At 39.0% G+C, this 15075-nt stretch overlaps 1 protein-coding gene across 1 annotated transcript; it reads right to left on the bottom strand.

Annotated features, from left to right (window-relative positions):
• Positions 1-544: 544 nt before the first annotated feature.
• Positions 545-1437, bottom strand: LOC120772238 (kunitz-type serine protease inhibitor 4-like). The gene has a single exon (XM_040100732.1). The coding sequence runs from the start codon at positions 1269-1271 to the stop codon at positions 894-896; it is 378 nt and encodes a 125-aa protein (XP_039956666.1). The 5' UTR covers positions 1272-1437; the 3' UTR covers positions 545-893.
• Positions 1438-15075: the final 13638 nt, after the last annotated feature.

Here is a 15075-nt window from a genome sequence, read left to right on the forward strand (position 1 = left end):
GTACTTTATAAAGAACGAGAATTAAAAACGAAAATGATCACTAGATGAGTAAATGTTGATAATTCATTCGTGTCTAAGATTATCTAGTAGAATTTCGCGACAAAAGCAAACACTTCCAAAGCAGTAAAAATTAGCATTTTCTTTTTTTATAACATACTCAGCCCAGTATTTTTCAATATTTTTTAAGCAGGTGTAGAACGCTTTAAGCCTTTTCTTGGACGGATTTCTATAGCAGCGAGCCTTTATAAAGTAAGTAATTACTTGGAATATTTATATTTTATAAAAAATATATATTTTATTTATTTTTGTTTTGTTTTTGTATAAAATCGTGTATATAAAATTTTAAATATTACAAAATATAATATTTTAGATTACATATAGATACATATAGCAAATACAATAAATAATATGAGTGCCATTATGTAATTTTTAAGTGTATTTCTTAAAAAGATAAAGCAATTTGAAAATAAACTAAGAATTTCTACGGCTTTCACTTTAAAAAAAAATAAAAAATAAAAATAAAATGAAAATAAAACTTAAAAGCTATAAACCAAAATTTATCACAAACGTTGAAATTAAATTAAATTTCATTTGGAAGCCAATGGAAAATGTGCGTTGGTGCATTGAAGTTGCGTTTTTATGCATAAAAGTATAAAAATAAAATACACTAACAACTAAAAGTATGTAAATAAATGCCATGAACACGTTTAATGGAAGCGCCATAAACTTATTGCTTGACCGTTAGCTGATCAAATATGCAAATAACTGTTATTAAAGATGATGATGCGTTGGGATGTCATGCTTGGAGCCTGCAATTGGCAATTTCAGGGCGTATGAGGAACATTTCTACACTTAAGCGGCGCTTATACACACACACACACAGAGAGAGAGATTTACATGCCCTCACACGTGGCCATGCACGCCTCATAGCTGGAGAAGTTGTTCTCGTTGCCATCGCAGCCACCGAATTTGAACTCCACACAAGTTTTGCGGCTGGGATCGTAGCTGAAGCGCGGTATGAGCGCGCGGCACACGCCCTTGCGTATCGGCATGCGGCAGAAGGTTTCCGGTGCTGTGCGCCCTGAGACGGGCACATCGTCCAGTGAGACGGCATCGAAGAAATCGCCGACATCGTCGTACAGGTCCATGGGACGCGCCTGCACGGTGGGTGCGTAGCTGGTGAGCAGCAGCAGAAGTGAGAGTAAACAGGCAAAGCTGAAGGCGTAGCGCAGCATAATCAGGCGTTTGTTGTTGGCACTTTGGTATTGCATTGTTGTGGATTTTTTTCACTTTCAAAGTCTTTATTTTAAAAGTAACTAAATGATTTTCACTTCTTCTTGAGTTTTTAGAAAATTTTCACTCAACAATTTTTTTTTTAAATTTATTGCTGTTTTAGAAACTTTGAATTTGTTTTTGGTTTTCTCGCTAAGTCACTTTATGGTTGATGTTTGCAGTCAAACTGAACTCGTTGCGGTTATGCTACGCGATTTTATATGAGCCTGCGCTGTGTGGGGCCTAGCGTGGTCGCCGGCAGCCAGCGAATTCAACCAAAGCCAACATTACCACCAACACAGCCGCAGCAATTGGCAACAACTACGCACATGAGTGTGTCTGTATGTGTGTGTTGCCAGCAACGATCGTCAACAGCATATAACGAGTAAGCGGTTAAAGCTACTCTCCTACTATCTATCCACTAGCGAGTTGGTCGCATAATTGTTCTCTCTTGCGTCGGCTTCGCGTCGTACATCGCCTACTGGCTTTCTCTTTGCTCTTGAACAATTGTCTGTTTGTAGTTTAGTTGCAATTGTTGCGGGTAATTCCCATGCAAACAAATAATTTGTTGTGTGTGTAAAAAATAAAAATATTTCTGCGTATTTTTTTGCGCCATCATATTGATGCATGTGTGTAGGCGCTCAGTGCCGCTCGGCACGCTTCACGCACTCTACTATGCCGCGGTTCGAGCGGTGAAGCGGTGTGTTTACTTATTTTTAGCACCTGTTGGCACAGTGACGACGCATGCGTCACGTTGCATACGCACATTGGTGAAATACCAGTTAAGTGAGGTCTATTTGTATTCGCGAATCGCGATATAAAATCGATGACGTTAAATTAGTTAGCGCTCAGGCCCACAAAGCAAGTATGGTTTATGGGAAATCACAAAAAGGTAAATAAGTGCACAAAAATATGCAGATTGTACATATGTACATATGTATACGGTGCTTATTTTTAGTGGTAATGAAGTTTTCGAAGATATCAAAATAGACATATGAGCTTGATATTTATGTCCTGTACACTTTCAAAAATTTCTTTTACAGACTTACACTGAAACAAAAAAATCTGCGAATTTCTAGTTTATTTTCAATTTTTGGACTGCGAACAATTCTGAAGTGGATCTAAGCTTCCTTACTTTCAGAAAAACCTAATACCTTTTGATTTTCGAGCGGCTTAGCGTGTTTCTTTTGGTTTCGGTTCATTTTTCATCTCTTCATTCTGATGATTGTTGACCTGTTGGCATGACAAACTCATAAACACATTCCTTATCGGCATTATAATGCTCTCCATGAATGTGGGATCTGAATTCGCACGATCCAGCATGTCCAAAGACCTGTTTGCGGTGGTATTTTTTAAAAAATTCAGCTTTAGCGGGACGAGTCGATCAATAACGCGTTTCATATCCAAAATATTCATCAAAATCATTCGAACGGACTCCCGAGAGATGTCAGGCTCTCTTGCCACCCTTCTAGCATTTGCTTGACGGTTTTCAAACACCATATCCTTCACTTTTGTTAATATTTTCAACAGTTGAAAAAGTCGAAGATTTTCCAGAACGACGCATGTCTTCAACGATCTCTCGACCATCTTTGAAGGCTCTGTAGGATTGTGTTTTTAATAAAACTTAATCACCGTAAGCATTTTCCAACATTCGCAACGATTCCGCACACGAAATTTGGTTCGAAATACAAAATTTGAGACAAATTCTTGGTTCGATATTTTTATCCACTGCAAAAATCGAAATTTTTTGAAATATCATATACACACGGAATTGAAACACAATTTCCGTGTTTTTTTTTTTTGCCACAATGTATACTTTTTGTGCTCTATGTAATTTATATTATACATACATATATGCGGAACGGAAGCACGAGCCCAGATAAAAAAAAATTTCGTCTAAAACGATATAGAGTCAAGGTCTTCACGGCTCAAGCATGATGATTGAGTATCTTGCTCAGTTTTTTGTAGAGAGTTTTTTCGGTGTGTGGTTTTTAATGAGGGAATACTCTTATCGAAGTTGATATTTTTAACATATGTTGCTTGAAAGTCGGCACGCCTTAACCTGGAGAAAGAACTTGGATTATTTAAGTCTCGGAAAAGTTGAAGTCAAGTTGAGAGGAATTTTATTGTAGCCTTTTGCTCCTTCCGCCGAACTGAAACGACGAGTTTAGTTCCAACTAGACGGCGTGGCATGTAGTCAACAAAACAATACATTTTTTGAAGGAAACTTTTAGCGAGCGTATTGTCTCGCATTGTGAGCCTCTGAAATGGCCTCCAGTATCGTGCAATGTAACCACTGGACTATAAAAATATTCCATAATAATTATCCTAAGACTGGGAACGATCGACCAATGAATTTATGCACGCACACAAGGCAAATTAGCATAACTTGGGTTTGCCACATTTTTATGAGCGCATTGTTATTATACGGGTGACTTGGTTATTTTTAAAACGACTTAAGGGGCTATACCAGTGTGACACTTTCAAAAAAAAAAATTTTTTTTTTTTGCTTTTTTCGATAGCTTATATATTCAAAAATATCCTGTGAAATCGGCGAGGTCGTATTTTAAATAGTTTTTGAATGGCAGCGTTCTAAATAGCGAACGCTCAGAGGTGCAAACATATATAAGTGAAACTTTAAACGCGTTTTTCTCGAAACGACATTTTTCAAATTTGCTGACATTATAACTCAACGAGAAATTAACTGATCGACTTCAAATTAAAACTGGATATAGTTGAATACATTTGCTATACAATAGACTACGATCTTTTTGATTGGCTGAAAATTGTCAATTTGGCATTAAAAAAACGACAATTTTTTTCGTAAAAAAACATTTTTTTTTTTTTCAAATTGGCGCCATTTTCTTAATTTTTGATATTTTTCAAAGATCATAGTCCATTGTATAGAAAATATATTTAAGTTTAATAAACATTTTGAATTTTTTTGTTTCAGCTACTCAATCGACCGGAATCGTGCCAGCAGTTGAGGCACTTTTTTTTTTGGCACTTCCGCAGACAGCACATTACTCCGTTATTTTTAATATTTTTGTAAAATTTTTTTTTTTAATATAGCTAAAAATATACGTTATTACGTCCATAGAACGTCGAAACATTCAATCTAGTACTTTCTTTTAAAAAAATTCACGAAAATCGCCTAATTTTTCATGCGTCACACTGGTATAGCCCCTTAACATTTCCGCATTATGACTATGCGTGGATTACGAAAAGACACATTTTTTACTTGAATCATTTTGAAAAAGAGGAAAGATGCAAACAAGCCGACAGTGATACCCGCATTGAGTATTATGACACAATAATTTGTGTTCAATGAATTTTAGCTCTATAGATATAGAGCTTCTAATCCTCAAAGAACCAATAATTTTATTTAACTAGTAAAACAAGTGTTACTATTCAGATAAAATCGATAAGTGCGGTGACTTCCCCACTGTTAATCTCATTATTTTTATACACGAAGACTTTAATTAAAATTCACTTCATGCACTTGGCGAGATATTAGAAATTCAATAAATGAAAAATAACTCAACTATATGTAAACCACCACCGGGGAAATTTTTGACAAATTATAATACAGGCATACTGTTTACCTATGTTGGAACGATAATAATTGAATAATATATTTTTAAATTATTATTAATTGATTTTTTTGCGCTTTAAGTATAATTCTTAATTTACTTTTGTAAAAAAAAATACAGAAACTTCAAATTTAATGGAGAATATTTATTATGATTCCAAAGAAAGTCCACTTTTCGAAGACTCCTTCGAGCATTTCGACTGGTAACTGGCAAATGACACGCACGATGGTTTACTCCAATGCCTGAATAGAAACGGGGTTGTTCTCATAGACATTCGACTTTACATATCCCCACAGGAAAAGGTCTAATGGTATGATATTACACGATCTTGGTGGCCACTCGTGAAATTGTCTGCTCACCGAAGTGTTCTCTCAATAAATCCATTGATTGATGCGATGTGCGGGAGGTAGCGCCGTCTTGTAGAAACCAAATGTTGCCGACATCACGATTTTCTATTTCAGGCATCAAATAGTCGGCGCGATAACGGTCCCCATTGACTTTTCACCGGCATAATATTTGAAGAAACATGGACCGATGATTTAACCGGTCCACAAACCACAACAAACCGTTGTTTTTCTGGATGAAATGACAGATCTTGAATCTCTTTCGCTTGCTCTTCGTCTCAAATGCGGATATTTTGCTTGTTTACATACCCATTGGGCCAGAAATGGGCCTCATCTCGGAACAAAATTTGGCTCGAAAACGTCGGAACTTTTCAAGAGGCCATAGAGCGTTCAGTTTTGCACAAACTGTATTTCGTACGCTTTCATTTTAAGATTTCGACGTAAAATGCGCAAAGTCGTTCCATACGTAAGTACGAGTTGCTACGAATGGCACCAAACCGAGCGAAATCTGGTGCATGCATTTGATGATATGCACTGATTGTAAATATTAATCCATGCAATCTTCACTTTATGAGATTTCTCGAAATTATTCAACTATTTTGTTGAGACTTTTGGAAGTTAATAAGAGAATATTCATGGAGTATTTGACAACCTATCGTACAGCATACTACTCACCAAACCAAACAAGGTTAGATCGCCGATATAATAGCCCTTGGACGGATCAAATCCGGTTCAAATCCAGTAGTATAGAACAGGCTGTTGTTGGGTTGTTGGAGTTATCATTCCAAGCGATGAGAGAGGTGAAACTAGTTTGATCGTGGTACTTTTGAGAGACGTCATCCTTATAAACTCAGATCCGGCTTACGACTTATGGAGTCCATGCCTTGACAGCAACCAACATATGGTATGTAGCTACATTTATTTTACTTTTGAATGGTCGAGGCAAATAAATTTGAAATTTTGTATCCTTTTTACTGCCATATTTCTTTTCCATAATTTGTTTTGCCTTCACTTTCAAACGTTGCACTCTTAACTTCCACCACGCATTCCATCTTCAGCGCAGCGCTAACTTATAGACCTACAGTGAGTAGAGCGAGTGGAGAAGGCGCTGGCGTATGTTGCAGTGTTGCAATGTGAGTTGGTGGCCATCAGCAATTTAATGCCTGGCAATCGTAAAAACGGCAAAATTATGACCGAAATGAGAATTTAATCGAGGAACGTGAGCAGAAAAATGAGGAAAACTGCAAATTGAACGCACTGCACTCACCTCGGCAAAAGGAAACATACTTGTAGCATGCGCATAAATACCCACACACACACAACCATACATACCGCCCTCCACTGCAATGCATCTTGGTGTGGTCTCGCGTGCAACAACACATCACCGTCACTTTGTGGTGTTTTTATCTTTCATTTTGGTTTGGAAAATTTTTGCGGCCAACTGTGGCATCATCGGCGGCAACACTCAAAAAGTGCACTCATGCATTTTTTATCATCACGTTCCTGGCCCGTTCTTGTTTTGTGGCAGCGCAGAACATTTCAATCGCTTCATGGTCGCATCATGTGTCCACATACAACACAACACTGTGTGTTGTTGGGTTGCCGAAGATGAGCGCATCCTTTTTCTTGCTCTTTATGGGGCTACATTTTTGTAGTCAGTTTTTATTTTGCTCTTCTCACACACCTCCAGGGAACCGGTAAGGTGCGAAATGTGCTTGCTTCCTTCGTCGCGCAGCTAGTGCAGCGGCCTCGTGGCAAGGTGGAGGCCGTTGTGGCCCAAGACATGCCCAGGCAATTGCACAAATTAATGTCAGCCGTGCGAGTAGCTGTGGATCTCGGCTAAAAATGCTTGTTTGTGCCCATTCGAGTTTGCTTTTCGCTTGTGCGAGTACTCGATACGTGTGCCTTGTGTCGCTTGTTGCTATCATCTTACTCTACTGTTGTTGTTGGGTGCTAGCGCTTCTACATTCCAAATCAACTTTTACACGTTAAGTATTTATTTGTGCCTTCGCTCTTTTTCTCATATTCCATCGCAGCAGTCATCTTAGTGGTAATGTTGCTGCTGTAGTAGGGTTGCCATCGTCATGGCCAATGCCAGCAAGAACGTGGTAGATGACTCCAGAGACAATTTCTCAAATGAGTCAACAATAAAATTGTTTATTTTATTGGCGTACACGTTTCGTCTGTGAGCTGCTCGCACTACGCTGATTATATTTCTTGGTTTCAATATTTTTGCTTTGTTTAAAATGTGTTGACTGCTGAGCGTAGCTAAAGAAGCGGCTTGGTGCCGAGACTAAAGTTCTCTTTCGTGAAAAATCACTGTGGATTCAGGTAAGGCGACTCGATGACGGGACAAAAGTTCTCTGTGGACTCAGGTAGAACCATTTTGAGATGTAAAAGTCGTTCAGTCCAAGTGGAGCTGGCTGCTTGCGGCCGTCTGGTGATAAGTATGGGAGATTTCCACTTTGTACTGGTCAAAAGGGAACGAACGACCAGGATATTACCGACTTCCAACCAACATTACACAGTTCTGTTCTTACGAATCTTATTATTTTCCGCGCCCATTATAAATTCCCGACTGTATTTCAACCTCTCAATGAAGGAGAAACTCTGCTCAGCATCTAAAAGTGATAGGTTCCTAACAGCGCTTCCAATTGGGGATTTTAGTATTATAAGAATTTATACTTTTATTTCTGAATCATTGGCTAATTAAAATAGTTCTAAACTTTCATATTATGTTAGGTTAAGTAAAGAGGCTGATTCCTCGTGAAGCAACGAATAATTCCAATTGCAGGGTTAGAAACGCATGACAGTGGTAATGTCCAGAACTTCTGGGTATGGATCAAAAAGACGTATATCGACAAAACGCATAGAGCATACTGTAAACCTTAGTCTGGCGCAAGCTGAACAATGGTGGAGAAAGTGTCAAGATGTGTCCACCTAATCTTCCTTAATGTAACTCTTATAATGTAGATGTATGTCGAATTCAGAAAGGTATATAATTGTCAGTAACAACGGGTTTAATCGAAGCGATCTTAACAGTTTTTGGGCTTTTCCTCTGTATTTTCAACTACGCCGGATTCCTTCTCTTATAATTAAACACTTTACTAAAAACCTCTGACTTTCAAAAGTTCTTCCGTGTGGTTTTAGGGTCTCGCTGCCGTTCGAGATTTTGCGTCATATTTCCAAAGTATCGAATTTTTAAACCAATAAGAAGCTTGCGGATTCCTTATTCGTTCCATTTGTCCTTTGTCGATTGGTGATTTGAAACTAGGATTAGAAAAGAATATTGAACGCAGAGCGCAATGTGGCGTGCGAACCCAATCATTCTTTTGGTAATAAATTTTCACGATTTGCAAACATTGTTGCGGTGTAAGGTAAGTATAAATCAAGTAACAGCTATTAAAAAGACCAACTCCGAAATATAAACTATCTCGTTATATTTTTATATTTTGGTATACTTTCAGCCAAAACTTTACCACTTTCTTCTTACTGGATAAGTGCCGATATGATCATTACCCCTGTATTCAAGTGATTAAGGTCTTACATACTTCAAAGAATATATTTGAGGCAGGGTCAGTTCTCTGAAAAATCCCTCTTGAACAGACTTTTTATTTCTTTGAACTCGACTTTTCTAGCAAATTTATTAATATTATTAATATAACGCCAAGCAGAGGTACTATTTTTAATAGCCTTTTTTTTGACAGATTACGCGTAAGTCGTGTCTAGCTGTCATGTTATTTTTGCTTTGTATTGTTTGGTATTTCATCATGGAACGTTTATAAATCGTTCAACTTTATTAGGAAAATTCACGTTCTGTAAAGAATGTGTTTCGCGCGCTTCGCTCAACTTATGGTCAACATAATCGGCCTACTGAGCATACTATTCGCAAAACCATCACCTTCTTGAGATCCAGCATTCATTATTGGATAACATTCGACCGAATAGACTACGTTCAGCAAGCAGTGAATAATATAGATATATAGTATAGCATCCGTAGCTGAGAGTGCGAAGGACTTGAAGAGTCGATTCGGTGTCGTTCGCAGCAACTCGGACTGCCGTACAGAACTACTTGGCGCATTTTAAGTCGAGATCTTAAATAGAAAGCGCTAATACAACGCGTGCAAGAACTGAAGTGGCTCGACCTACCCCGCTATATGGGCTTTTGAAAAGTTTTAACAAATTGAAGGTCATGATCTCGGCGACATTTGGTTTCAACAAGACGGCATCATGTCCCACATAAATGGATTTATTGAAAGAACACTTCGGTGAGCAGATAATTTGGTATTTGGTCGATTGCCGTGTGATATCACACTGTTAGACTTTCTCTATGGAGATTAGTAAAGTCTAAACTCTATGCGGACAATCCCGCTTCGATTCAGACCCTGGAGCAAAACATCATTCTTATATCATTTGCCAGTTACCAGAGGAAATGCTTGACCGAGTCATCGGAAACTGTACTCAATGGATGGACCACTTGAGACGTGACCGCGGCCAACATTTGAAAGAGATAACTTCAAAAAAGAAATGTCAAAGAATGTTATTTCGAATGAGAATAAACATTTCCCACTAAATTTAGGGAACCTGGAAATGGATCACCCATTTCGCCGTTCTCTCCACTCTTTTTGACATAAGGAAAGGTGCAGGTAAGTTTTCGATCTTCTGCTTGAATAACCCCCTATTATTGGTGTAACCACAAACACTGTTACTCGCTGTTTCATAAATCAAATTCGAACATCGCTAAGAGCATGTCAGTAGAAGAATATTCAATGACTGTGAAGTAGAAAATTGCGATAAATCCCCAAACCACGAATGTGAACAGCTGATGCCACGCGGGCGTGTGTTCGTCTTTATGTCGGTGAGCCGAGCGGAGTGGCGTACAAAGTTCGCTTACGAGTATTATTGCTGCATTGTTTGAATCAATTTAGCTAATTTGCGCCCACGCTTGAAGCGCTGCACAGGAATAACATGTTCTATGAAAGACCTCAAGCTCCACTATGCTGTTGCATGCAACACATTTGCCGCACTTATGAGCGTGCAAGTGGCGACGACATATTAGGTTGGCAGGTGGTAAATTTGCCAGGCGTTCCTGCAACTACAATTCCCCATGCATTCGAATCAAAGCTGCCACTGCCACGCAGTCATTGCCACTTCTGGTACGTCAAAGTGGTTGTTGTTGCTTGGTTGCCTTTTTGTTATGCTACCATTTTTACTATGCCATACTCGAGCTTAAGCATAAACTTTTGTTTTGTCTGACGTAATAAATTGGAAAATAGTGGCAGCACATGCCGCATGCAACGCTTTTTGTGCGTCCATGAAGATGAATGTTGCCCCAAGGACCGCATCGTGGCATTGTCGCAGAAAATTTGCTGTGCTTGCGTGTGAACTGCGAAAAAAATTCATGACCAACTTGCAGCCATTTTACGCTCATATTATTGTGCTGCCGCTTTTTAAAAAAATATTTCTGTAATCTTACAGTGTATCCAATAAGTATTGCCCCTCCAAAACAAAGCATGAATGCTGGCAAACGTGCGGTTGGCCAAGAGAAGTCGTTATAATGGCAAGTGAAGTGGACAATCTCACTTCTAACGAGTTTCGCACATAAATCCGATACTGATTTATTGACAGTCGTTCGACTTTAGCTGTCGAAGTGTGTTTTGCAATTATTTTATTTATTGACACGGAGTTGTGGCAAGTAGGTGGTTTCAACAAGTGTGTTGTTTTTTAGGGAAGACTAATCGCTTTTGAAGTGAAATGAGATAAACGTTCACGCGAGTGTATTCGAACTCTTGTAAATACGATGTGGTATGATAGACTGCCCACTAGTGGCCAAAATATATCAGAACTGATGATAAATTGGGAAAAAGCGTGCCCATATGATAGTGAACTGTTGAAAATATGGCAAATCTAGAGACATCGGTTCAGTGTTAGTATTATCTGTAGAATGGATTTGAATTACGACGGTCTTATAAAGTGATCAGGCATAGCAAATCTTTGTTAGTCCATTTTGATCGGTGATTTTCTGATTTTATAATAAAGACTTCGAAAGAATTTATTTGACAGGTAAAAGAACTGACAATTAGGGAAATCAATTCATTTCGGATTCGTAAAAATTCGTAAAAATCCTTATCCAGTCTGGAGAAAGCAGAATTAACGGGGCTGTTGTTGAGAAAATTGAAATCAATATCAAGAATGTTCCTTCTCTATCTAGCTCTGAAGCTTGTATCATTTTCTTTGGCAATAGATTGAAGAAGTCGCACGAAAGGGAGTCTCCTGATCTGAACCTCGCTTGGTATCGATTGGCTCGGAGTCTTCCCGATCCTGATGGAGCTTTTAATGTTGCTTAGTGCTAGCTAAGCCTTTCTTGCTGTCGAAGGCGGCTTTAAAATCAACGAAGAGGTGTACATACTTCTTATTTGAACTGCTCTTTGTTGTTCTTCAGACGAGTAATTGCTATTCGAACTTCTTCTTGGTCGGGCAATGGTACGCCTACTCCATCGTCATCGATTGAGGGATAGAGTTCGACATCTTCTTGTCTTATACTTTCGCAGCCATTCATCAGGCTGGAGAAGTATTCCCTACATAATTTTAATATGCTCTGGTCCCCAGTCATCATATCACCTATGGGGATTCTACAAGAGTATGCTCCCGTCTTGAAACCTTCTGTTAGTCCCTGCATCTTTTCGTAGACTTTTCGAACATTACTTCTGTCGGCAAGCTTGTCAAGATCTTGAAATTCGTACTCCTCATCGTATCAGCTGTTCTATCGCCTTTTCAAAGCTTGATGAATTTTCCTATGACGGAATCTAGTACTACAAATAACTATATTTTTGGCCCCGACGAAGTCGATCAGCCTCAACCCGTTTGGGGATGTTTCATCATGGAGGCTGAAATTAACGATCGTTGTGTCAAGGATATCTTCTTTACCCACCCCGTGGTATTACTCATTCTTTATCCTTTACAGATAAACCAGATTTAATTTGCTGCTGACAAGATAATATTTGGTAGTCGAAAAAGTCTTTTCGTATTTTGTCAACAGATGTGGTTGCAGTCGTATATCTTTAGTGCTACTAATCACATTGTGTCATACCATTTAAGTGAACTTTGATTAGAAATACGAAAAGACTTTTTCGACTACCCAATATTTTTAAGACTCAGCCATGGGAGCCATAAGATCATAATTCTGTTGAAGCACTAACTATTTAGGACTGGTTTCCTGTGTTATATTTCCAAAAAAGATCTTTACCTCTAAAACACACACTTTATATTAATTTTTCATAACAAAAAAATTATTCCGTAATGAATTTTCTCTGCCATAAAAAGATCAAATTTTCAATTTAATTTCCGAATTTACCAATTACATTCCGCCAGTGCGCATTTAATTACATCAGGGCTTTATTTTAAATAATTGGGAAATTATGCAATATGCCAGCACTTTCCCAATGGCTAATAGCTGCCAAAATATGCAGATCACTTGCCATAAATAGTAAACGCGTTGATATGTACTTAACTGTGTATTTGTTGTTTATTGCGGTATATATGTATGTATAAGTATAAGGTATATGTGTATAATATACATATAATGATGTATGTGCATGAGTTGATGCGTAAATACTATTGTTGGCGAATTATTGCTGCGAACAATGGTGAAAATGGCATAGTAACGCGGTTACAGTTTAATATGCAAAATGAAAATTGAATAAAAATTGACAGAAATGCCAATAATCCTTTAACAACTGGCGTGACCAAACAACCGAACAACCAACCAACCGGCCAAGCAAGCAACCGGGCTAGTAAGCAGGCGACCGAATGAACAAGCAAATAAACAAATGGCGGCTACAACGGTGGCTACAATTAACGGTTTAAAGTATATGTACGCATGTGAATGTGAAGGTGCATATGTGATTGTATATTTGTAAGCTTGTGTATGTGTGTTGCTGATGGTCATGGAGACGAAACGCTAAACCGCTGTCAATGTTGGGGGATTAACGCACCAATTACAGTCAATAAATTGCCGCGTGCCACCAAAGGCAGACGTAGGCGTATACACGCACACGCACATACACCAACACATGCGCGAAAAATGTAGCAGAAGATTGCCGTCGGGAAATATTAACACAGCGTTTTGTGGCGATTGCTTTCATTCATGTTGTTGTTGTTTCATGAAACGTTGTTGTTGTTGTTTTATGAGATGTTTTTGTTGTTTTATGAAATGTTTTTGTTGTATTTTCATGATATGTTGTTGTTGTTTGATGAGCTGTTGTTGTTGTTTCATGAGTCATTGTTGTAGTTGTATGCGAAGTTGTTGCTGTTCACTGTTTACGATTTTGTTGTTGTGTTTGTTGCATTTATGTTGTGTCGCAAATTTGCGTTGACAGTTACGCATAAAATTGCCACCACACACTCAGCAATAATTAATTTGCATACGATGATATACTCACCCAGCACCGCGATCGCTCCCCGCCTGCGTCCACCCGTCAATACGACGTATCCTTCCGGTCGTGCGTCGTCCTTTTTGCTAGCCACTCACCGAAAGGATAGTAGAAGTTGTTAGCGATAGGTTGAGGCTGCAGCAAGGCACTCAGCACTTTGAGCTCTCTGAGCCCGGCGTGTTGATTGGCAAGGACCAAAGTCGAGGGCAAAGGCATATGTTGGCATACCTATTACTCGGTTCGGAGGGACTAAGCGGTTGCTTGTGCGATTTTTGCTGGCATGATGAATTTAACTTATTAATAAATGCACAAGAGTTGATGGATCTATGAAGGGATGTGCGCGTGGAGTGGGTGAAGAGGTTGTAGGAAAGTGCCGCGGTTTGCTAGAGTTGGCAAGGTGAAGGGGCAACGTTCAAAAACCAGTTGACAGAGAAGCCTGAAGTGCTTTTGGGCATTAGGATGGTTCTAAAATGTCAACTAAGGCGTGCTGCAGAGGGGTTAATGTTTATAATGCACTACCCTCGCCTAAAAATTCCCGATTTTACTTTATAACAGCTGATCAAACCTCACCCGGACTGGTTCGTTTCAACTGCGCGCGTGAATGTTGGCATCAGAGGATAGCAGAGAATCTCAAAAGCTCTTATAGAACGACTCAAAACATTCTGGGTAATGTTTTGGATATGAAGCGTGTCACCGTTATACTCGTAAAACAACGTCTAGAAGAAGTCGCAAAAGATATGTATGCTTCGTTACGTACTATCTGCGAACCCTACATACAAGTACATCAAAGGATCTTTACTGCTGATGAGCGGTGGACTTATATAAACTTGACTCTAGAGTTTGTCCGGAAAGTAATAGGACAAATTTTCTTCGGCCGCGACGGTACTTCGGAGCGTACGTGCAACGACTGGATTCGATAGAGGGCGTTCTTAGCTAACAAACAAGCGGCTGGTCAGTTGTCTCCGTGCACCTGGAGAGTCAGGACAAACATTTTCGAGCGACGTATTTCTGTGAGTGGTACAAGACGAAAATGCAGCGTTCATTAGAGCAGAGGTACGCGATTAAATTCTGTGTGAAACTCGGTAAATCTGCGTCAAATTCTCCTAAATTAGTTACTTGAGAGCTGCGTACCAACTCAATAAAAATATTTATGTTACTTAACAAACAAGCGGCTGGTCAGTTGTCTCCGTGCACCTGGAGAGTCAGGACAAACATTTTCGAGCGACGTATTTCTGTGAGTGGTACAAGACGAAAATGCAGCGTTCATTAGAGCAGAGGTACGCGATTAAATTCTGTGTGAAACTCGGTAAATCTGCGTCAGAGACGTTTGATATGATCAAGCAAGCTTACTCAATTGTTGTTGTAGCAAGAAGTGGTGTGTTTCGGTGGCACCAGGACTTTTTGGAGGGCGTCTCCTCGCACAAAAAAGGGAAA

Source organism: Bactrocera tryoni, chromosome 3 (assembly GCF_016617805.1).
Source record: "Bactrocera tryoni isolate S06 chromosome 3, CSIRO_BtryS06_freeze2, whole genome shotgun sequence".
Classification (NCBI taxonomy): Eukaryota; Metazoa; Arthropoda; class Insecta; order Diptera; family Tephritidae; genus Bactrocera; species Bactrocera tryoni.

Coding starts and splice junctions, on each gene's coding strand:
- LOC120772238 (XM_040100732.1), bottom strand. CDS start 1,271: ATGCAATACCAAAGTGCCAACAACAAACGCCTGATTATGCTGCGCTAC.